Source organism: Antechinus flavipes, chromosome 3, assembly GCF_016432865.1.
Source record: "Antechinus flavipes isolate AdamAnt ecotype Samford, QLD, Australia chromosome 3, AdamAnt_v2, whole genome shotgun sequence".
NCBI classification, from domain to species: Eukaryota; Metazoa; Chordata; class Mammalia; order Dasyuromorphia; family Dasyuridae; genus Antechinus; species Antechinus flavipes.
The window spans coordinates 120,594,967-120,619,151 of NC_067400.1; the positions used below are offsets into that span (position 1 = coordinate 120,594,967).

The following is a 24,185-nucleotide window of genomic DNA, read 5'->3' on the forward strand; positions in this document are numbered from 1 at the left end:
CACACACTTTCCCCTATTCAGTCCCTTTGTTTCACTGATGAAATTGAATTTAGGAAGAAAAATACTGTATTTAACCAGTATATCAAAAAGGTTTGCTTATTTAGTTCCTTTCAAAGACAGACTTTGATATTCAACCAATATTTGTAGGAGAAAGGTTTACATTTTTTAAAATTACTTTAAAAGAATCTGAAATTATCCATTTTTTTTCTTTATTAGAGCTGAAGAATCCATGTGTTTTCATGTGTCAATGTTTTTCTTTTGATATATTTTTAAAATGTAATTACCAGCTAAGGGATAGGATGAACACCATCTAAAATAAATGCCTACAAATGTATATCTCCTGTGTATATTGACACACATACACATATATGTCTCTCTTTGTGCTATTTTCCCCTCTTTTATTTAGGAACAGATGGTATTAAATTCAAATAGTGTTTCTCTCACCTCGCGTGAGCCTACACTTGCCAACTGGGAAAGAAATTGGAGAGAAGAAATTTATCCTTCAGAAAGGGAAAAAAACAAAGCAGAGGAGGAAGAAGGACTCCATCATGAAGAACAAAAAAGGAAATTAGAAGAGCAACTTCTCCTTGAGAAAGAGAGGAAAATAAAGGAACTGGAAGAAGTGCAACAGAAGCAACGGGCAGAGATAGAGGAACAGAAGCGACGGGCAGAGATAGAGGAACAGAGGCGGCGGGCAGAGATAGAGGAACAGAGGCGGCGGGCAGAGATAGAGGAACAGAGGCGGCGGGCAGAGATAGAAGAACAGAGGCGGCGGGCAGAGATAGAAGAACAGAGGCAGCGGGCTGAGAAAGAAAAAGAAACATCCGTGCAGATATATCAGTATAAAAGGTTGGTGCCATAACCAAAGTGCTCTTGTATTTTTTTCTAACTTGTCTGAAACAGACATATCTATTGTTAGCTTATGGTTGCAATTATAGGTCTGTTTATAGTCTGTAACACATAATTTGAAAATGACTTGTTTTGACTCAAACACACAGCTGCCCCAGAATTCTATCAAGAAAGAGGATACCATCTCATTTATTTATGTTTTTGGACAAGGATTTATCCTTATATCTCTTCTCTGTCTGCACTTTCTTCCATGCTAAACTCATCCACAGCTTCAACTGTCACCTCTATAACCCAACTTTTTCACAAGTAGGAATCCCTAGTCTGAACTTCTGAGCTCAAGATCTCTATTTTGTTATAGATATGAAAATTCAAATATCCCATTTTTATCTTAAATGCAACATTTCCAAAGCCAAAGGCTTTGTATCAACTTTTTCTTTTTGTTTTTATATTATATATTTATGTATATTGATATATTATATATAATATAATATGTATATTTAACAGTCATTAATAAAATTGAACTCCAGTTCTTTCCTTCTCTCCAGCCACTCTCCCATTCATCAGAAGACACACAATATGGTATCAACTTAATTACCAAGTATTGAGCATCTACTTTGTATCAGACACTGTGCTACAAGGGATACAGGAATCATAAATGAAACATTATCTATTTCCAATGGTCTTTCATTCTAGTGAAGTAGAAAACAACTGACATATAAAAATATATGTTCAACAGAAATATAAATTGAAAAAATACACAATGCATTTGTATTTGTTAAACATAAGGTGATCTGGCAGCCATTAGCACTTAACATGAGATGTACAAAGTTACAGTCCATCCCAAATAAATGTTAATAGAGACTATTTGTGTCCAATTTACAGCAGAGCATTCTAAGCTCATGTTGCTCTGATCAGCCACAGTCAGACATGCTGTAACTCTACTCTAACATAGTGATGTCTTTTAGTCCTCTTTGAGAATGAAGGATAACAACCAACCATCCAACCAACCAACCAGTACTTAGAGCATTCAGGAAGAGTTTGATGCAGAAGATGGCACTTTAGCTTTCTCTTAAAAGAGAGACTCTCTGAGATTGAAATAATGAAGGAGTGAGTACATTGCAGGCATGTGGGACAGTCATTGCTAACACATCAAACAGGAAAGGGAATGTCATAAAATAATGAAGGAGTGAGTACATTGCAGGCATGTGGGACAGTCATTGCTAACACATCAAACAGGAAAGGGAATGTCATGTATGAGGAACAAAGGATCTCAGAGTGTGATTTGGGTCAGTTAATGTCTAATGAGGCTGGAAAGATAATTTGCAGCTAAGTTTAAGAGGACCTCTAAAGAACAGAGAAATTTAAATTTTATTGGAGAGACAAGAGGAAATCATCATTATCTTCTTCACTCCTCCCCTAATCAAATATTTTCTAATTTCTAATTTCCCTATTTTTGTTAAAACCTTCCCTTCTTAATTTTGATTGTCCTTTCTCCTTTTTAAACAGTAAATTTAAGCAGTCTTCAATTTTTACTGCTTCTATCCTCCAAATCTGTTATCCCATATCCTATCTTCTCCTCATTTCCACTGCCATCATGATATGTTCTGTACCTTTTATCTGTACTCAGTCTAGTGACCAGAGTCATTTGTTGAAATAAAAGACAGAATTTATTTTGGAGCATAAATATTTGTGTTTTTGACTCATGTTATTTAAATATTTTGAATTGATATAATTAAGTGACTCAGTGGCTTGAGTGTTGAATCTTGAGTAAGGAAGTCCTAATTTCAAATCCTATTCCAGACATTTACTGACTATATAATTGTGGGCAAGTCATTTAGCCTCTGCCTGCTTCAGTTTCTTAATTTGCAAAATTGTAATAATAACAATTCCCTTTTTAAGTTTGTTATGAGAATCAAATGAGATAATGTTTGTAAAGTGCTTTGCAAGCCTTAAAATGCTATGTTAATGTTAGTTATTATCATTATAATATTTTATGTTAAGTTCTAGGATAGCATTAATGGCTTAAATTTCCAGAATTTCTCCCTGATTAGCTCTAGGCCTTTTACAGGATTTGTCTCCCCTACGGCTCCTTGCAAAAAAAAATAAATAAATAATGAGAGAGTACGTGAAATTTAGGTTTCTTGGAAATCATTCAAACCAACTAGGTTATATTACTGGTGAGGAAACTGGTACAGAAAAGTGAAAAGACTTTTCTGTAGGTCATGTAGGGTAGTGAGCAGGAAAATCAGGATTTCACTTCTGACTTGTGGGTTATGTTGATCAAACTATAAATTGGTGCATCACCATCTTAACTCTCTTATATGGGGAAGAATCCTGTTTGAATTGTTGCCTCCAGAGTTTTGAAAAGGAAGTCTAAAAGACATAAAAGCTGCTTGGAAGTTTTTGCTAATATCTCAGTTTAGATCTTGTCTAACCTGGAAACATGTAGGTGCTCAGAATTTAGTTTTTAAAAATATCTTTGGTATCTTTATGATTAAAATATTTTATATTAAAAACCACTTTTTCCTCTCAATAGATATTGGGAATATTATACTTTTGTAGATTTAATTACCTTGCAAAAGTGGAAAAGAAATCTCTTAACCTTAATTTTCTAAATCTAAGAAAATGTTTTTTTTCCATTTTTTAGGCCTGTTGATCCTTTTGAAGTATCAAAGCGAGAGGAATCAACAAATCTACTTCCTAGTGACAGGTTTGTAAAACACTGCCAAGTGGGTAATAATTTGGTTTTAGTTGAGCTCTCAAGGACAAGCCCAGACTTTTTGGAATCACAGTTTTAGCTCTTTGCAGAATTAACTCGGCCTTTTCCTTTGTGTTTTGTGAGATAAATGGAATGTTTGGCAGTCTGATTTACTTTTTGAGTAAGAAGTATGGTGTGAGGAATAAGTGGGGTATACCTAAAAATAGAGGTCCTATATGGACATCAGAGAAGGGAGCAATGGCATCTTTTCAGGACAGTTTGGTTTGAAAGCTTACATCAAATTTGAAAGGAAAAAATTCTAAACTTGTAGGTAATGATTTCTTAAAAATCTCTGAAACATTTAATTAACTTAAAATAATACTTATAAGATTTTATTTTTATTTTTTTTCTAAATTAATCCTGTTAAACTATTATAGGCCAGATTGATATTTCAATGAACTCTTTGCAGCTGTTATCTTCAGTGATTTTCAAATCTGGTTCTGCCTTAATAAGTTTTCTTCTCCTTTATTGAGAACTGGTAGGAAAAACTTCAGTCATACTGAAAATTCATTGCATGATTGCATATGACACAAAGCTGACCATAAAGAAAAAAAGAGAATTATGTAGGGGTACATTGATTTTAGAGCTATGAAGAAAATATTGATGGGTGATTCTTTTTATGGAATTTTCCTCTCCTGAACAACAAATACATTTATATATGTGTGTATAAATATATTAACATACAATTCATTTATATACATATTTGTATATAGACATCTATGTTTATGCATGTATGTACATATATTTCTATCTTTATTTGTGATATGGTATTATGTTGAGGTTGGTAAAAAGAACATTGCCTTTCTCAAGGAATTGATTTATTTATAGAAGTTTGTCTCATGTAGCATAGTATCTTGGGGAAAACCAATTAGTATGCCAAGACAGTAACTTTGGCAGTATTAGGAATCTTGACAAAATGTCTTATCTCCAGGTAGTGATAATACATCATGCAATGGAGATCTTAATAAGGTTTTGTCAGGTTTCTGGTGATGAAATTATTATTTTTAGGACAAATAAATAAAATGATTTTTTTTTTTTTTTTTTTTTTTACTATTTAAGCCACAGATATTAAGTAAAGTAGCCATTTTCATTTTTTTAATGTCTAAGAAAATTCAGAGTTTTCTGATTTGTCTATTCAAGTACAGGAGGTATAAGCCTACTGAGTGACATTCTTTCCAAGTTTTCATAAGGGTGCATATATTGAACTTTCATCCTTTAAAGGTGATAAATAGCAGATTTTTTCCATTGGTCTTAATAATTGAAGTTGCTTTATTTTGCCCCTTGTAGTTGGAATGGAAGAATAAATCATGTCTGGCTTTAGATTCACAAGCTACATCCTTTAGGAAAGTTAACTTCTTTAAAAAATTACATTGATTCCTTGGTACTCTAGGATGCCATTTGCCATATTGCTGCACCAGAACATCAAATAGTATTTAATTTTCTAGCATGAAGGAGCTAATGTAACTAATTTCAAAAATATTGATTAGATATTGTGATAATCCCTTTGCAATATTCTTAATGAAAGTTTCTTTATATCAACCTCATGTGTTTGAATAATAGAAACAGGCATTCCTATTTTAAGGAGAAAGGGCATATGCAAAAATAATCTAAAAATATCATGCTAAACATTGTAGAACTCTAGATGAAGTTCCTATGTGAATTTGTTTTATTCATTATCATGTTGATGTTTTCCTGTGTGAATAATTTGTTGAACTACTTTCTACTAGTTAAAGTCTCAAACATAGAAGATTCAGAAGATAACATAACAGCAACTGTCATTTGGAAGAAGATGAATGGTTAAAATGTTATATCTTCTTTTTATACTTAAGAAATACATAAAATTAATCTTTCTTTTTAATCCTAAAGGTGCATTTATATTCAATTAAACATGCATATTTATATTAAAACTGCTTTACAATTTCAATATATTGGGTTTTATATTTTAGGGATAAATCAAGGTCTACTACTGAATTAGATCAGCCCACAAGTAGAAATGGTAAGTTAAACTTTTTTTTAAATAAAATTACTTTGTGGTATGTATATATACAAAAAAGATTAATTTATAGCAACTCATGGAAGTAAGTATCACAAATATTATCCCCATTTTACAATGTTAACAGCTTCACTGAACAAGTAGATTATTTCCCTAGGCATCTGATTTTGTCAACTTTTTTTCTTCTACTTTTGCCACATTGCTTCTGGGTTTTTTAATGGATTCAATTTCTGCTAGCAATAAGGTGATTTTGAAATAGAATTTTTTCCATCTGATAAAATTTATATTATATGTATTGCTTTGCACAAATATAAAAATAGGATTCTGTGAGCAATTATTGGATATACTTCACATTGTTTGGAAGAAGATCAACTAAGAACTAAACTGGAAGAAAACTATAAAATCATAATTGAATCTGGAAAGGAGAAAAAGTCTTAATGAAACTTTATTGAGCCTGGTAAAAGTGAGAATATGGCTTAAAATTGTTTACATCACCCTTATTGCAAATATTAATAATTCAACCTAATGAATTCCAGCTTAAGAGAAATATTGGTGATTGTATTTTGTAATTGTAACTAATTGTGACTAATTTAAATTAATATCTAATAACAAAACTGTATGCAGATGAGTTCATCTCTGAAGTAAGGGAACTTATAAACATTTACCAATGAATATTTGGATTCTTATACTACAATCTAAGCTCTCACCTGATGGACAAACTACTGTGTCAGAATTAATTTTAATTCCTATAGCTTGATCAGGCTGTATCTAAGGAGATGACTTTCCTTAGTGTGAGTGTAGGCTTGATTTGGAAATAATTAGTTTTTTCCTTGTCTCAGTCAGATTGAAACATTCTTTGAGGGCTGGAACTATAGATTAAGGCATAAGACAGTGCACTGGGTGTCCTAGATATTTGGTAATCTGCGTAAAAACAGAATAGTATGATAGAAAGAGCACAGAATTCATCCCAAACTCCCAACTTCATGTTCTGACTTATTAGCTTTGTGATTTCCGAAGTCAGTCAACCTCCAAAGAATCTCAATTTCTTTATCTTTAAAGTCAGATACTAGTACTTTAATTACCAAGGTCATGAAATTATTTTGAGGAATGTAGTTTTTAAACTATTAAATGCCAATATTTGTGAATGATTTCCGGTCTTTTTGTTATCGTTGACTGACACAGAAACCATTATCCCTGCAAAGACTATTTTGTACAATAATACTTAAAGGTGGCCATGATCAAAACAGTGTGATTTATTAGGTCCCTTTGGCAATTGTGTTCATTTCCTTTCTTGCATGTCTTACACGGTACCACTTTTTGTTGAATTGGGCATTGCAGCAATAAAAGAATTTTATTCCCCTTTCTCTAGCATCATATTCTGGAACTAATGTTAAAAACATCCAAATTACATCACGTTGACATCTTGAATCTTAGAGCTTTTTATCTTTATCCTTGACTGCATTTTATTTATTTATTTTTTCATTTCTGAAGTTCTTGATGTCTTTCCAATCTAGGAAGTAATAAATATTTGGACCGGATTGGGAATGTTGGCTATTCACAGAAAAGTTCTCGAAAAGAGCAGACCACATCAGAAGCTGAGATGGAGAGACAACAGATCCTTCAGGAAATGAGGAAGAAAACCTCTCTCCATAATGACAACAGCTGGATTAGACAGCGGAGTTCTAGTGTCACCAAAGAGCCCATCTGCTTGCCCGGCATCATGAGAAGGTGAGAGCTGTGTTGATATTCATGTTTCAGCTTTACTTTTCAGCAAGGAAATGTTGAGTTCCCAGGCTTCTGGGCTGTTTAGGAGCTGAGTCACTGGCTTTTGTTTCTTGTTCTATCTTAACAATTCAATGATCAGCATTAGGATATGATAATGGATAGAGCACTGAACCTGGAGTCAGGAGGACAGGAGTTCATTCACTTAGTTATCTGTGACTTGCCCAAAGTCACTTAACCCTGTTTATGTCAATTTTCTTATCTGTAAAATGAGCTGGAATGGCAAACCACTCTAATGTCTTTGCCAAGAAAACCTCAAATGAGGTCATGAAGTCAGAGATGACTGAAAAATGATGGAAAGTGGGATTAATAATAATACCTACCACCAAGGAGTTGCCATGAGGAGAAAATGTGGTAATATTAGTAGTTTGCAAAATTCAGAGCACTATAACAAATTCTTCTCTTCCTCCTCCTTTTCTTTTTCTTTTCCTTTTTTTTCCCTCTCTTCCTCTTCACATGATAATCATGATGCCTGGGAACACTTGTAACATTCAACTGCAGAATTCTGCTTTTCTACAGGGCCTAAAATGACCTTTTGATTTATATTCTATTGCATTTGGTGCACCATTTGTTTGTTAGTAATATAGTTAATTTGTAAATTTCACTTTTAGATTCCTTACTATGACTATGTATTTTGTACGTTAAAAAAAAATTAATGAAGGCAGGCATGTCAGGATGTTAATCTACTTTTAGTTATTAATCATTTAACTTAATTGGATATATTTAAATCTGTTTGAATGTCCTAGCTATTTTATTTCAGGTCTCTGATAACTGTTTTAACAATCTAGGGTTAGAAATGATCTTTATAGAAGAATGTGAATAAAAACCAATCTCTTTACAGTTTAGAGGTAGGCATCAGAGTTATATATGAGCCATGCTGTTGTAAATTAAATTAGGATAATTAATACTAAATGAGGAGGTTATCCTGTTATATAAAGCTCTTTATTCTTTGATTTTGTATTTGATATTTTTGAATGTTGAGAATTTTAGTGAAGCATTTTGACAAAAATATTTAAAAACATACATGATTTTTTATTGAAGAACTATAGGATGTTTTCTTCTATGTTCCCCAATTTTAATCTTTCTTTTTCTTTTTCTTTTTTTTTTTTTTTTGGTTAGACAATTGGGGTTAAATGACTTGCCCAGGGTCACACACCTAGGAAGTATTAAGTATCTGAGATCAGATTTGAACTCAGCTCCTCCTGACTTCAGGGCCAGTTCTTGATCCATTGTGCCATCTAAGCTGACCCCCCACCCCCAAATATTAATGCTTTTTATAGCGCACTCTGGTACTTAAGTCTTAGGAAAGCAATTATGACTGAAATGAAGATTCCTTAAAAATAGTTGATTAAACATTATTACCTTTTTGATATGAAAATCAAAGTAAATTTTAGTTGTATTAGTGGACTAGGTGGGAAAGCTAGGTAGGTCAGTGGATAAAAGTACCAGACTTGGATAGAAAGACTCCTTACTGAGGTGAAATCCAGTCTCATATACTAACTGTGTGACCCTGGACAAGTCATTTAAATGTTTTTGCTTTAGTTTCCTTATCTGTAAAATGATCTGGAGAAGAAATGATTTAGTATTTCTGCTAAGAAAACCCCAAATTGGGTCATGAAGAGTCAGACATTACTGAAAAAATGATTTAATTGAATTGTGGATGTGGACTAAGTAATTAAATGTGTAGTACTACTTATTATTTACTAATTATTATATAAGCTAAGATAAAAAAGTTTTAATGGCTTATAATGACTTTTGAAATTATCACTTCATCTTAAACCTGAGAATATTGGAACATAGTAGATTTCTCTTGTTTATGTTTCAGAGGTGAATCTCTAGATAATCTAGATAATCCTAGATCAAATTCATGGAGACATGCCCCTTGGATGAATCAGTCTACAGGGTTTCATACTTCTTCATCTGTGCAAGACTTCAGTCGTCCACCTCCACAAATTGTATCTACATCCAACCGTGCTTACATGCGAAATCCATCTTCCAGTTTGGTACCTTCTTCTGTTGCTTCTATACGAACTGGATCTTTATCATCAGCACCTTCCCCAGCACCTCGAACACAATCCCCTTCTACTACTCAGTCAGGGATGCAGCAACGAAACAGGTATGTTACACAGATGTTTCTATTAGCATTATTTTCCTTCTATTGCAATAAAGGAAAACTTTTTAAACAATTTTTTTTTTTTTTTATGGAAACACATTCTTACCTACAATTTCCATTAGGAAAAGGGAAAAAGTTAACTTCTCTTGAAATATTTTAATTTTGATTTTTTGTTGGTATCCAAACTGTCATGGTTTTCTTAATTCTTTCCAGACTTCACTTATGACATTTACAGTTTCTTATGAAACCACTCTAGAAATTTTAAACCTCTATCTTATTGCCCATGTCTCTCTCACTGATGTTTCTGGCTAGTTACACTATCACTAATAGTCTGGAATGATGAATCATAAAAATCTGTAGAAGCTTATGAATGTTTCCATTTTTATGGGCAAAATCTGTTTTAAAATTGCATTTTTTTTTCTGAAGAAGACAAATTATTCAAGATCATTTTTAGAGGAAGATTATGAGAACAACAATGAATTATAACTATATACTGCAGATAGTCTATTTAACATGAAAAGTTATATTTTAATAAGTAATAATATGCCATATGGATAGTCAGAGTTCTAGAATTTTTCTTTTGCTCTTAAAGAATGATTAACTTTCCAAGTTTGCTGACATCTTGTTCCTTCTAAAATTAAGATCTGTATACTATATGTTTCTGGAATTGAAAATTAGTTATTATAAATTTAGAACTTGACTTATGAGATCTAATGAGATAGATGTTAAGAAAGACTATGGCTCATAGAGAAGTGAAGATGTAGGAGATTAAAAGCTGCTTTTACAATAATAACTTGAATCATGAGAAGGGCGCATTCTAGTGTCTGTCTTTGGCTGAAACTTAAGTAAGTCGAAGTTGAAATTCTATCTTAGGCACAGTATTGCTGTCTAGGATGTCAGATAAGTGTAGTTAGAATAAGATAAATCATTAAATACCAACTAAAAACAATAGTACATATATATGTAACACCACATAATATGTATTCTGAGTTTCTGGGTTGGAGGGAAGGTATAAATGGAATTAGATGAATATATCAGGACTTATTCATAGGGAAAGAAGGTAGTTAATGGACCTGTCTGTATACATGGCATCAGGATGGTATGTGCTCTAGATTTTGAAAAACATCTGTGATCAAAAAGTCTTTCTACTCTCTAAGTTTTTTGGGGCATTACTGGTGAAGTCTCTACTGCTTGGGGAGGCTGAGGGTGGTTGATCACTTTAATTCTGAGCTGAAATAGGGATAAAGCCCATGTTGTGTCCATGCTATATGGAATCAATATGGAGAACCTCTGGGAGCAAAGGGTCACTAATTTGCTGAGGAAAGGGTAAAACATCTCAGATTAGAAAAATGGGGCAGATTAAGTTACTTGCTTATAATTTACTATTTATATTGATCACTATTGTAATCAGGCCTGTGAATGCCCATTGCTCTTGGAGGCTAGATGAAGTAGAGATAGACAGTTTCTAGTACAAGAACAAAAGAATACTCTACATTACAAAAAAGATGCCATCCTGCACTTCTTGAAGAAAGTTCTTTACCAGAGTTCCTTGTATCAGTGAAATTCAGTTATCTTAGCTTCTAACCCCAAATAGTGTAGCAGGGAGAGCAAAGAATTACAAAAAATAACATGGTCTGTGTCCCAGTTTCTTAAACTGTGGTTCATAACCCTATGTGGGATCTCATAACTGAATATGGGGCTTGCAAAATTGTGATTTATTATCAATAAATATTTGATTTATGAATCTATTTTGTATACCTATATACCCAAGGTTATATAAAAATTTCTTGGGTGAAAAGGGATCACATATGGAAAAAATGAAGGTTCTTATGCAGATTTCATCTTTTATTCATAGTTCTAAAAAGATTTCCTCATTTTCCTCATCTGTAAAAATGAGCTGGAGAAGTATATGGCAAAACCACTTTAGTATCTTTGCCAGACATGACTGAAAAGAACTGTCTTTTAGTCTTTTTAGTATCTTTTGTTGATACTAAAGCACCTTTCCTCATACACATATTGCTTTTTTTTTTCTTTTCTATACCCAAAGTAGATTAGAAGAAACAAATGGATTAGAAACTCTATTGCCAATGGAAGTGATAGAAGCATAACAAGCCAAAAATATTTTAAAAAGAAATAGCAACTTAAGGCTGGCTAATATAGCAACACAGAACTCTAAGAGTGGCCCTGGGGTCATCTGTGTGCACTATCACACTATGATAATTGATATTCATGATGATGATCTAGAGTTGCCAAGGAATGGATGTTAATGCTAATTATACTCTCACTAAATCCTAATAATACCTTCTACTGATTTTTACTACCTCATTTTACTGATGAAACAAGCAAGGTTCAGTAAGGTGAAGGATCTTGACTACAGTCACACAAGTATATGTCCAAGATCAGATTTGAATACTATTGTCTTGGAATTCCTAGTGTCTTGGACTCTCTGCCTAAGCTCAAAGGAGCAATATGTTGCTATAGATAGAATGCTGAACTTGTCAGAAAGAACAATAAAATCCTAGGTCCTTGATGTATCAATGTTTAAGAAGAGGAAATAAAAGAAAGATAGAAAGAAATACATTAAAACTTTTTTTTTTCCACTCAAAATGGTTCAAATAAAATGTGTTGGTGTTTTGGAATGTTAGCCTTTAATTCTCCAAAAACTTGGCCATTCAAACTAATTCACTCTTCAAGTATTCCAGATAGTAAAGGCTTTCTTGCATAATACTAGCATTGTTAAAAGTGAGTGCCATGTGTAATGCATAGATGTAAATTGGAGTTTAAAGCTAGGAAGAGGAAACAATAGTAATTTTTGGCTTGGTAGGAATGGGTTACACAACTGACTTGGGAACTAGGTAGCTCATGCCTATAAAGAATCTGTTATAGTAAATAAATTTTACAAGTGATTATAATAAAAAGTAGAATGTAATTAATCATTGTAACTGATAGTCCTTCTAATGCAGATGTGATTACTCCAAGTTGGAGTGATCTAAGGAAGCCTTCAATCAATCAATCATTATTTTGTAATCACCTAGCAAATGTCAGGCACTATGGTAAATTCTGGATAAGATGTTTCATGGAGTTGGAAGGATTTTAACTGAGACCTTTTTTGAAAGATGAGTAGGATTTTTATGCATGAAATTGGGGGTTAATGGAAAATGGGAAAGAAGGGCATTCTAGATCAAAATCATGTTTTATTGTCTCCTTTGGCAGTCTGGCAAAATGAATGGAACTCTCTGAAGAATAATGTGTTTAAATATATGAAATAAAAATTTGTATAATTACAAAAGAAATCAATTATATTGAAATTACTATCATACATACATATGTGTATGTGTGTATATATATATATATATATATATATATATATATATATATATATATATATATATGTATATATATATATATATATATATATATATATAATATATATATATATATATATATATATGATATTAAAAGCTAAGTTTACGGATTCTAAGATAATAGCCCTTGAGTTAAGAGGAACAATGAAAACAAAGGTCTGGAGACAGGAAAGTCTAGGATGTGTATGAGAAATTGAGAGGTTCTGTTTTGCTATAATATAAGGGTATTTATGGGAAGATAAAAGAGAAGACGACGAAGAAAATAGTGCTGAGCAATCATATTGCTGGGTAATCATTTTAGAGGATAGGAACAAGAACATGTTCTAGCCAAAAACATAATGAAGGTAGTCTGAGAGCTAAGAACAGAATTAGATACTCTAATTGCCTCATATTCTGGTCAGGGGAAAAAAGTGTGTGTGTTTATGAGAGTATGTATGTGGAACTTAGCTAATAAGAGCTCACATTTAAACAGTGATGTAAAGTTAACCATCATGTAAAGAATGTTAGTGAAGAAGGGCAAGTGGAAACTGAGATTTGGAGAATATTAATGACTTTGCCCATGTCACACAAATAGTAAGCATGGGCATTCAATTTCCAGTTTGGGGAATTCATAATCTAAGCACTCTTCCTATTTTACAATACAATATTTTACAATAACAACTCATGCATTAATAATGACAGCCCACTTTATATGACATTGTTTTACAAATTACTTTCAAGGAAAAAGAACTTTCATTTCATGACTAAGAGAAAAGAACCTGGTTAAATTCCATTTCAGTGCAAAAACCTGGTTGTGAGAAAACACTTTAAACATGAATGAATTTTTATCAAAGTCTTAGAAATCATATTGTATTTAATCTTGTGAGTGATTGATGCTAGTTCTTTCTGGTTTTTGTGTGGGGAAGGAAGAGAAATGGGGAAAGGGTTGATGGTTAGAAGTGAGGTAAATGGTTTTGACAAACTAGGTAAAAGATAAAAGAATTGGCAGACAAAGAAGATCTGTAGAAGACAAAACTGGACAGTTTCTCTAGTATGGGCCCTCTCTACCTTCACGTGAAACAGGATAAGTAGAAGCCAAAAGGAAGATGTTTTTGTTGAGTAGCTGAACATTGGTATAGGAAGATCTTTTTTTTTTTTTTTAATATGAGGGTTTGCTTTTTATAAATCAGTTTTATTCCCAAGCAAATTTTCAATTGAAATGTCCTGGTAATTGAGAAAATTAGAGTATACCAATATCCATTAGGGATTTTCTAGCCAATTTTAATATTTTGTAGTATGGAAAAATAAAAAATTCATGTTCTCTCCACTGCTTCATATGAATGTTGTAGTCTCCATTTTGTTCTTAATACTGAAAAATGTCTTCAGTTATTTTTAATTTCTTATTTTTATTATGAAATATTATCAAATGTTTTCATTCTACTTGAACCCCAACAAAGTTTGTTCAAGGAAAAAGTACTCTGAACATGATACCTGAATTTCAATTTATTTTAATATATGAATTAATTTTATAGTAGAGAGGAGATAGCATAGTATAGTAAAGATGGCATAATGGATATAGAGCACTGGACTTGGAGTCAATAAAAACTAGTTTTGAATCCTACTGTACACATTTCTTACTGTGTATTTCTGGGCAAGTCTTTTAACTTCTCTGATCCTTAGTTTCCTCATTTGTTATGGGATAATAATAATAATAATAATACCTATTTCATAAGGATTTTTGTTAGGATCAAATGATAGTGTATGTAAAGTAATTTGTAAAACAATGTCATATAAAGTGGGCTGTCATTATTAATGCATAAGTTGTTATTAAGATTTCTCTTATTTTTATAATAATACATATTTCCCACATATCTCACTACATAATCTCAGGCAACTATCCTCTAAAATAAATAATTTTTTTAAAAAGGAAAAGGTAAGGAAAACAACCAAAACTCAAATTGAATCCAAAATCGTGCATAGAGTTTCCTTGTTGCAAAGAAGGAAAAGAAATGCAACTTTGTATCTTTTGAGGGACAAAGTGTGGTAATTTTAATTTTGTAATGTTCAGCATTGTTTGCTTTGTTGTTGCTAATCTTTCCATTTGTGTTGTGATCAGTGTGTAAGTTATTTTCTCGGTTTTATTGACTTCACTCTGAATCAGTTCATAGAAATATTCTTATGTGAACTATTACCATTATCATGACTTGAAGATATCAAGTATGTTAGATTGGCAGTGCCTTGGCGTTTTTCAGGTAACAACATGTAACCTTAGAGCAGAAACACTCTTTTATGTTGGCTTTTCCAAATTACCTGTGGATTCCATTAATCGAGATAACTGTAGATGACTAGATCAAAAGGCTAGGTTACTATAAAATACAATAAGAATATCATCATTATCTTAAATACTATACAAATAATAGCATAGATGATCCTTCCAGAAGTCATCTGATCCATCTCCTTATTTCAGGTCAGATGATACCTTTGGCACAGAACATACTATAAGCAAAATTGTAACACTATACTCCATCTTCTATGCCAATGACAAGAAATACTTGAAGGTGATGTCTGCATTTTTGTTTGAGGGTGACTACTGAAAAACAAGAATTTTAAGTTTGGTTCTTGGGTTTAGTCATCCCTTTATGTGATCCAATAGTTAGGACAAAACCAGATGAAAATTGAAGCACAATAAATTAGACAGGTGAAAGTATGAGCTTCAAACTATTCAAACAAGTGAAGATACATCTTTTGAATTCAATCTCTTATCTAAACTCATGGTTATCATCCTAATTCATTACCTCTTACTTTTTGGTTTCCTAATTAGTCTCACTGCTTCTCTTCCCTTTCCAATATGTGCACCCCTTCATAAATCTATCAAAATAACCTTTCTAGGGCAAAGACTTGACTAGTCTCTCTTCCACTCAAAAATGTTCAGTGACTTTCTCTTTTATCTAATATAAAATATAAATTCTTAAATTTACCCTTTAAGATCTTCCACAATCCTGCCATAAACTACTTAGCCATACTTTCTTACAGTATTCCCCTGAAGGGTGATGTAGTATAGTGTGCTGGATTTGAACTCCAACGACTAAAATACTAATTCCCTACCTGTATGTGACTTTGGACAAATAACATTTTACTCATCTAGGTCTCATTTTCTCATCTGTTAAATTTGGAGAGTCAGACTGGATGGCTTTTCAGGTCATTTTTAGTCCTCACATTCTTCCTACAGCTGTGTTGCAGCTGAGTTGTTTCCTGAACTCACTGATCCCGAACTTGTCCTGTCCTTTATATCTAGGGTATACTTGATTTCCCCAAATCTTGTCTTCTTCAAGGATCAGCTCAGGTGTCACCTCCTCCATGAAACCTTCTCTAATCTTCTCCATTTGTTATGTACTCTCCCTCCTCAATTTAACTTTGTATTTATTTAACCATGCACATACTTTGTACTACTGGACTCCCTAATAGAATGTTAGTTCTTTGAAGGCAGAGACTTTTTCATTCATTAATATTTTATAAATTTAATTTTATAGATTGGATTAATAACATGAAAACATCACAGCAAATTATTACTGCATTGTTATGTGTAATTCATTGAGTAAGATATTTTAATATCTCAATGCCATTATCACTACATGGACAACAGTTACAAACAAAAGTTTAGGTGTGTTTCGACATAACTAAAATATTTTCTGAGCATCTGCTTTTTCTTATGAAGAATTTTTTCTTTAAAGAAGAGACTCAAACTTCAAATGTATTATATTAATGTTAAGATGCCCTTTATCCTTAACTATCTTGAACAACAAGGCTTCCATCCCATTCTTATTCCGTGTCCAGGTCAGTCAGTGGGAAGAGAGTATGCTCCTACTGTAATAACATTCTGGGCAAGGGAGCGGCCATGATCATCGAGTCTTTGGGGCTTTGTTATCATTTACATTGTTTTAAGGTGAGAATTGATAGAAGCAACATGAAGATTGGGGCTTGGCTTGGAGAACGCATGGCTTCTTGGATCGCTGGTTGTGGGGACACTACTAACTAGCCTTATGTTTCGAGCATCAATCCACATGGCCTTTCTGCTGAATTTTCTACTAATATTTAGTTCTTAAAGCTTAAAAGTAATAAAGGGTATGATTTGGAAACACAATTAAAATATTCTCAAAATTCTGGCATTTTCTTTAATCCACTGATCAAGTATAACCATCTTTATGTTATCATATTTAAAATATAGGGTTTGTGTTTTGTTTTGTTTTGTTTTTCCAGGGGTGGAGAGTGAGGGTGCTTGATGGCAAAGGTAATCTTTAAAATGGTTTGCCCCTGGAATATTATCAAATATGTGATGGTAAACATTTTTTAGACAGATTAAAGCTATAATAAATATAGTGGTCATGGAGTTATTTCCTACCCTAAGTTGGATTTGCTGTTAAAATGAAGAATATAAAAAAGAAAAATTGCAATAAATTTTAATCATATGCCTCATTTATATACACTTGACATTCCATATACTTTTAAAAATCCACATATTAAAAAAAGTCTTTTAAATTTTTGCCACATGAGGTGCTTATTATTAGAGAAACATTATGTAAATCCATTATTTGAGGAGCTTTCATTTTGGGAAGGAGAATAAGTGCAGTGATTGGTTCCTCATTGTCCTATACTACATAATTGCCAGACTTCTTCTAAGAAGTACAGTGGTGATAGAGGCTTGCATGTTGGCTCAACAGAATAAGCCAAAATATTTAGTGTTCTCCAAATATATGAACAAAACCATGGGGCCAAAATTCATTGAAGTAAAGATTCCATGTTAGAAGTAGGTTGGAATTTTTATTGCATGGAATCTTCCAAGTGTCCACTTCAGAAAGCTGCGTCTATATCCTACCCTTCATTGATAGATAGAGATAGATCTCTCATGCGATTTCATGACTTTTCACTCCCTCACCCCACCCCAGGAAACCTGACAGAATGTCATTAAACTAATCAATGATTCATTTCTGCTTCCCAGCATATTTAGAATTAAAGTTAGCTTCATGTAACTAAACTCATGCCTCATCTGGACATTTCTTTCTCATCCGCTAATCATTGTGTTTGCTTTTGCTAATTTTGGTTAAGGGAATTGAAAGCTCTTGCTCCTCTCCCCCTCCCTCCCTTCTCTCTCTCTTCCCCCTTCCTTTCCTCCCTCTTTCTTTCTCCTTCTTTTCCTTCTTTCCTTCCTTCCTTCTTCCCTCTTTTCTTTTCTCCCTCCCCTTTCCTTCCCTCTCACACCACCTCTCTTTTTCTCCTCTCTTTCCCTCTCCCCTCCTAACTCTTTCTCCCTCTTTCTCTCCCCCCTCTAATGAAGTGCTTTATTCATTCTTACCACAAGCAAGTTCTTTTATGGATAGATAACTAATTATTGCTGTTTTCCTTCCAGTGTGTGGCCTGTGAGTGTGACCTCGGGGGCTCCAGCTCAGGAGCAGAAGTCAGAATCCGAAATAATGAATTGTACTGCAATGAGTGCTATCTCCGATTCAAATGTAAGAGAGCAAATCAGAGAGAAAATCTCTTGCCTTTTAAAGAGACCTCGGGCTCCCATGCATATTCCTGAATCTGCATCTTCTACTCCCACAAGCACCCTGCCTCAGAATTCCCATTTTTAGGAGTGTTTTTGTATAAACTTAAAGCTGCCTCTTTTTAGGGAGGGATTGTGAATAGTTGGGTGATTGCTCTGTATGTCAGCAAAAGAGGATAATTTATAAGGCCAAGAAAGGGGGTTGTAATGAGCTGGAAACCTAGGAGTTGTCCCTATGCTGCCTGCCTGGATGTACAGAATCCTCAGTAAGACTCACTTAAAGGAAAATGAGAGATTTGAAATTAGTCCTCTTAAGAACTAATTCTTCTTTTTTTCATTGCTTTCACCACATTTTAACAAATCTCTAACTTTAGACTGTTGAATATGTTTCTTAGAAAATAATTAAATTAAGGTCAATGGATTTGAAAAATTTTTGATTATAACATTTCCTAAAAATTAAAAGTCAAACAGTTGCTAAAGTTTGCTATCATTATTATTTTGAGACTATCTTTCTATATATTTTTTCTCTCAAAGCAAAGCAATACTTCTCAGGATTATTTGGTCCTTCAGCATCTTTCTTCTGGATACTCAAATTTTTGAAGTCCCAAATGCTACTTTGTGTCTTAGCATGTGACACTTTTATTTTAGTTTAAAATAATGTATTTTTTAATGTGTTATAAACCTTAGGAAAATAAAGTTAATGGATCCAGAATATTGTTTATAGCTGTGTGAATACAACCATGGCTGCTGTTTATATTTTGGACAGTGATACTGGTAACCTGTGTTTCTTCTTTATCAGCAAAACAATATGATTTTGAACCATGAGGTATTTGTATAGACCTTTATTTATGGAGTGCTTTATTAATGACTTATACTCAGCCAATTCTCTCTTTTCTGTGGATGGATTATTATTTCAATTGCTTCTCTATTATGCTGATGTTTCCTAACCCTAACTGTCAAGTCATATCCTAAACTGTTGACAGTGGGTTCATTGTATGAGAATGCCAAGGATAGGCATGTATTAAGTTGAATATGTGTATTTTTCTCCTGGATTAAATTCCAGAGTCAAATCTGGATTTATTTTTTCGGGGGGGGAGGTTAGTAATCATAATTTTGCATTATTGGTGCTTCCTTTTCCCTCCATTAGCACAAATAAGTGAGAGTTGGCTGTAATGTATTTCTGTTCAAGTCATTAAATTTCACCTTCATTATGCAAATGAAGAAAATCTTCCTGCCCCAAAGATTTAGTTTATTTGTCCCATGATTAAGCCGTAAAGCTTATTTTACTCAGTCTTGATTTTCTCAAAACACGATTGCTGCTAAGTATCCCAGATACTTGATATTTTATTCTTTCTGAATCTAAGTATTTTTCTTTTTTCTTTTTTTCTTGCCTGATCAGCTGGACAGCCAACCTCCATGTGAAGTTAACCTCCATACGAAAGCACTGTTGCAGATAGAAGAAGAGGTGGTTGCTGCTGGTGTAGATCTATAGATATATATTGTATGTGTCTTTTTTTTTTTTTTAAAGAAAAACTTTTTTTTTTCTAGATTACATAGGAACATTTATATCCATCTCTCATGTTAACTTTTTTTTTTTTTTTTTGTTATTTATAAGAAGGTAATCATGTTTTGGGATAAGCACAGTATTTACTTTTTGAATTCAGCATATTAAAAAGCACAAAGGAGAACAAACACTTAACAATAGTAATTTCAAAATATTTTTGAGACTAATAATTCACATCTAGCTTGACTTTCCAATGGTATATGAAAAGGATGTTTTTTGAAAGAAAGAATACTTTTAAACATTATTTGAAATAGTTAATTTAAATATATTTGTAATGGCTGACCTTATTTGTAATGTATACCAGAAAATAAGCAATGCAGACCTATTAGTATTTGTTTTCTGTAGTCTGGTTTTCTAACTTGTCTCCCATTGTGATTTTTTTTTTTCATATACAATATACTTTTTTTTTTTTTTTTTGAGGGGGTCTTGTGTATTTGCAGATCTGAGGATTTAGTTTTGACCAATTCACTCTTAAGAGTTTCTTCTCTTCACTAAGAAAATGTAACTGTGGCTTGTTCCCCCCCCCCCCCCCCCCCCCAGAGAGCTAGTGTATTTCTTTATTGTTTCAACTGCATTTGTAAATAAACTTATTGATGCATTTAAGTCACGTGTTTCTTTTTTTTTTTTATTCTCTTTTTCTCAAATCTTGACACTGAAGTGTTCAATTTAAATTCTAAAGCAAAACATGTGAAAAAAGCATGTCACACCTTTTTTATACCTGAATATTATTTTCATTAGTATTCAATCTTGAGGATGTGCCTCTTACTGCTTTCTTGCCTAAGGTAAATGGTAACTTGTCTTTTTATATAAAGTCCTTATTCTTTTGCAATGTAGGTAATACAGGATAATGTGACATTGGGTTTAGAAGACTTGCAGGGCAAGTTATACATAAGCACATCATGAAAAGAAAACCTGGACAGGGATAGCAAAAATATAACAGCTTAACCTAGTTATTTAATGAATGAATGAAATCTTGCTTAATGAATATTATATTTACAAAATTAGTTGTTAGAGTGAATAATATAAAATTACAGGAGATTGGAGAAAATGATCTTGGGAATGGGTTATAAGTATATAAAGCTGTCAACTGGTAGGGAAAAATATGAGATTATGATTCCAGTTTTAAAAATCACATAAGCAAATTATAATCCTGAAAATTGCTTTCCAATAAAAGTGACTTAAATATATAATACATGTAGATTTTTTCCTCCATACATTTTTTTTTTTCCTTCAGTATTTAATACTGTAAGGGTTCATGAACAGTGTATCAAGGTAGGAAAGTTTTTATAAGAATACTAAATTTGGGAAGGGGAGTATGACATTCTTCTTGTTTATCACTATGAAGAATTTTATAGAATCTTAGAATGTTCACGGTTCCATTTTCATTGATTTAGATAATTTGTAGAAGTACTTGATAAACTAACATGTGTTTGTTATTTCCTTTATATTTCATCTTTGATGGAGGGTATTTGGTAGATTGTTTTATATGTGGGGATTTGCTTGCTGGTTTTACTGAAGAGTTGAATCTTTTAAATTAATTATATAAAAAGTGTAACAAGTATGCTAATGTCCTCAGTGAAGAAACACCTTTTTTTGACAAATATGCAAGAAAGGGCAGCTAGATGATGCAGTAGATAGATGCACTAGTCCTGGAGTCAGGAGGACCTGAGTTTGAATCCAACCATAGACACTTAACATTTCCTAGCTGTGTGATCCTGAACAAGTTACTTAACCCCAAATGCCTTGGCAAAAACAATAAAAAAAAACAAATATGCCAAACAGACAAAAGCACATCTCCTGGCTAGAAACCACAAATTAATTGCCATCTAATTAAACACCAGATACACTGATACTGTGATAGTTTTGAGGTCTAGATTTGGGGTACCTAAATGAAATTAGGGTTTAGTTAAGGTCTAATGGCAGGTTTGGGGTATAGGGAGTCAAACAAAGCTCCCCTGCAACCCCCTTGGATTCAGCGCAAGGATACGGCGTTAAATGGGGTCTAATAGTGGCTCGAGTTCCCAATAAAAGCATTTATTGGCTTGAGAGCTAGATTGATAAAAGAGGTTTATTATTGGGTAAGCAAGGTTAAAGTATAGGTGAAGGTAGAAATAAGGAGGGCACCTGACAGAGGGTCCAGTGGACAGAGGGTCCTCACATGGCTAGCATGTTTGGAATCTCTGCAAAGAGGGGTTTCCAGCGAGGCCTTTTTATAATAGGAGACTTAGCTCGAGGAGCTTTTGGGTGTAGCCCCAAAGTTGGCTCAGATCTGGGTGAGGCTGGGACATGTCCGGATCTTCTATTGGAATTCAAAGGGACCAGGATTTGGGAGTCAAAGGGTAATTACATTCACTAGGAGGGGATGGGAATCTAGAAACTAATCTTTCCCACATCAATAGGAGACTATGGAGCAAATAAGTGTTTTCATTTTTTGCGTTTGACGGTTTTTCTTTTATTTCTCACTGATAGAATGATAGAGGAATTACTCCAACTTGTGCAGAAAATTAAGGAACTCTAAGACTTGGGAATAGAGCTCTGCACTTAGGCATGAAGGTGACTGCTCAGTACATTGCATGAATCATTAGGTGAACAAATTAGCATAAAAATGTGGAGAATGTGATAGCACTCAAAAAGATGACATTATTATACTCGGGACTGGACTTCATAGTAGAAACTGAATTTTTCCATTTCCAGATTAGTGTGTATGTGTGTGTGTGTGTGTGTGTGTGTGTGTATGCATATATAGATAGATATAGATATATATTTATATATCTATATCTATATATCTTATTAACTCGAGGAAATCCTCATCAGATTTATTTTTTAATTTTAAAATTTTATTGTAATCTTTTGGTTTGATATAATGTTAATTTCCAATATATCTCTTCCTCCTCCCTACCCAGAGTTAACCCTATCTAGAGTTAAAAAAAATGTGGGGGAGCAATTTGAAATTGAATGAACAATGCATCAATCAAGTCTGACATTTTATGTAGTGTTTCATATCCACGATCCTCCACTTCAGCAGAGAAAGATGAGAGATATATTTTCCCATCTGTTCTTAAGAGTCAATTACATGTATTTGTGTGTGTGTGTGTGTGTGTGTGTGTGTGTGTGTGTGTATTTCTACATTGTTATTAACTGGTAAAAATCTTTTCCTAGTTCTATAAGTTTTCTCTAAATTCTTCATATTCATTGTTGTTGGTTTTTTAAAATAGGAACAATAATATTCAATTACATTAATATAGTATTAACTTTTTTTTTTTTTTAGCCATTCCCTTCAATGGGCTTTTTCTCCCTCTCTCCCCCCAACTTTTGAAGTCTTCTACTTGGTCTGAAAGGTACAATGGGTGATTTAAAGTCTTGGTGACAGGAAAAGTTGCCTAAATTTGAGCTTTGACAAAGTGAGAGTCTCTTATCACTGGAGTTCTTCAGGCAAACCTTGGTCACTTGTCAAGTTTATTGCAGAAGGGATTTTCCTGGAAGTATAGGTTGAACATTGTAGTTCTTTCTAACCCTGATAATTGTAACAAAGGGCTGGTTAATGACATTGTAGTACAAGATAACTTGTACATAATTATGTACAAGACAGTGTAGTACAAGATAACTTATACATGATTATTTTATATGTGCTTTCTGAATAAAAGACCTTCTTATAGACTTCTCATTGTATGGCACTGGATGACTGAAGAATTGCCTACTTTATGACAGGACAGTATTCTTGAAAGATAACTTTTGCTTCTGATTGTCGAAAATCTACAAAATGCCCAAGTATGAAATGAATCATTTTAGACTATTCAAATAGCTTAGCCAAAGTGTAGAAGCCTTCACACTTGTCATAAGAAGGTAACTTTTCTTTTCATTTGTAATAGTTTGTGTTAAATTAATACCTTTGTTAGGGATCTCTTTGAAACTATATATAAAATCATAGGTGACATAAATATCCCCATTTTACAGAAGTAGTAAGCAAATATCCTGAAAATGTGACTGAGACAAATTAGCAGTTCATTTTTAGTTAAATAGTCAAATTAATCTATTCATGCTACATACACAGTTCTGATTTCAACTTTGAACAGAAGGTAATTGTCAGTGATGGATATAGCCTAGTTATATGTTCTATTACTTTCCTCAAAGATTTTGGACATGATTAAAGACTCAAACCAAGTCTAGACTAGGGGAAATACTCTATGTAACCATAACTCCACTAGAAGTGAAGAAATAAACATGACAACTTTGCTTAATA

General features: G+C 33.0%; 1 protein-coding gene across 5 annotated transcripts in view; it reads left to right on the top strand.

Moving 5' to 3' along the window:
- LMO7 (LIM domain 7) overlaps positions 1-19,903 on the top strand; it is a 62,324-nt gene extending 42,421 nt beyond the window's left edge. For 4 of the 5 annotated variants that reach the window (XM_051983937.1, XM_051983939.1, XM_051983938.1 and 1 more), the window contains 8 exons: positions 407-849; positions 3,497-3,559; positions 5,554-5,603; positions 7,115-7,328; positions 9,208-9,498; positions 16,674-16,782; positions 18,244-18,346; positions 19,781-19,903. In XM_051983937.1, the coding sequence (XP_051839897.1) occupies positions 407-849; positions 3,497-3,559; positions 5,554-5,603; positions 7,115-7,328; positions 9,208-9,498; positions 16,674-16,782; positions 18,244-18,346; positions 19,781-19,803 (1,296 nt within the window). In that variant the 3' untranslated portion in view covers positions 19,804-19,903. The remainder of the gene's footprint in view (positions 1-406; positions 850-3,496; positions 3,560-5,553; positions 5,604-7,114; positions 7,329-9,207; positions 9,499-16,673; positions 16,783-18,243; positions 18,347-19,780) is intronic. The other variant, XM_051983940.1, reaches the window with a different exon arrangement.
- The last annotated feature ends 4,282 nt before the right edge of the window (positions 19,904-24,185 follow it).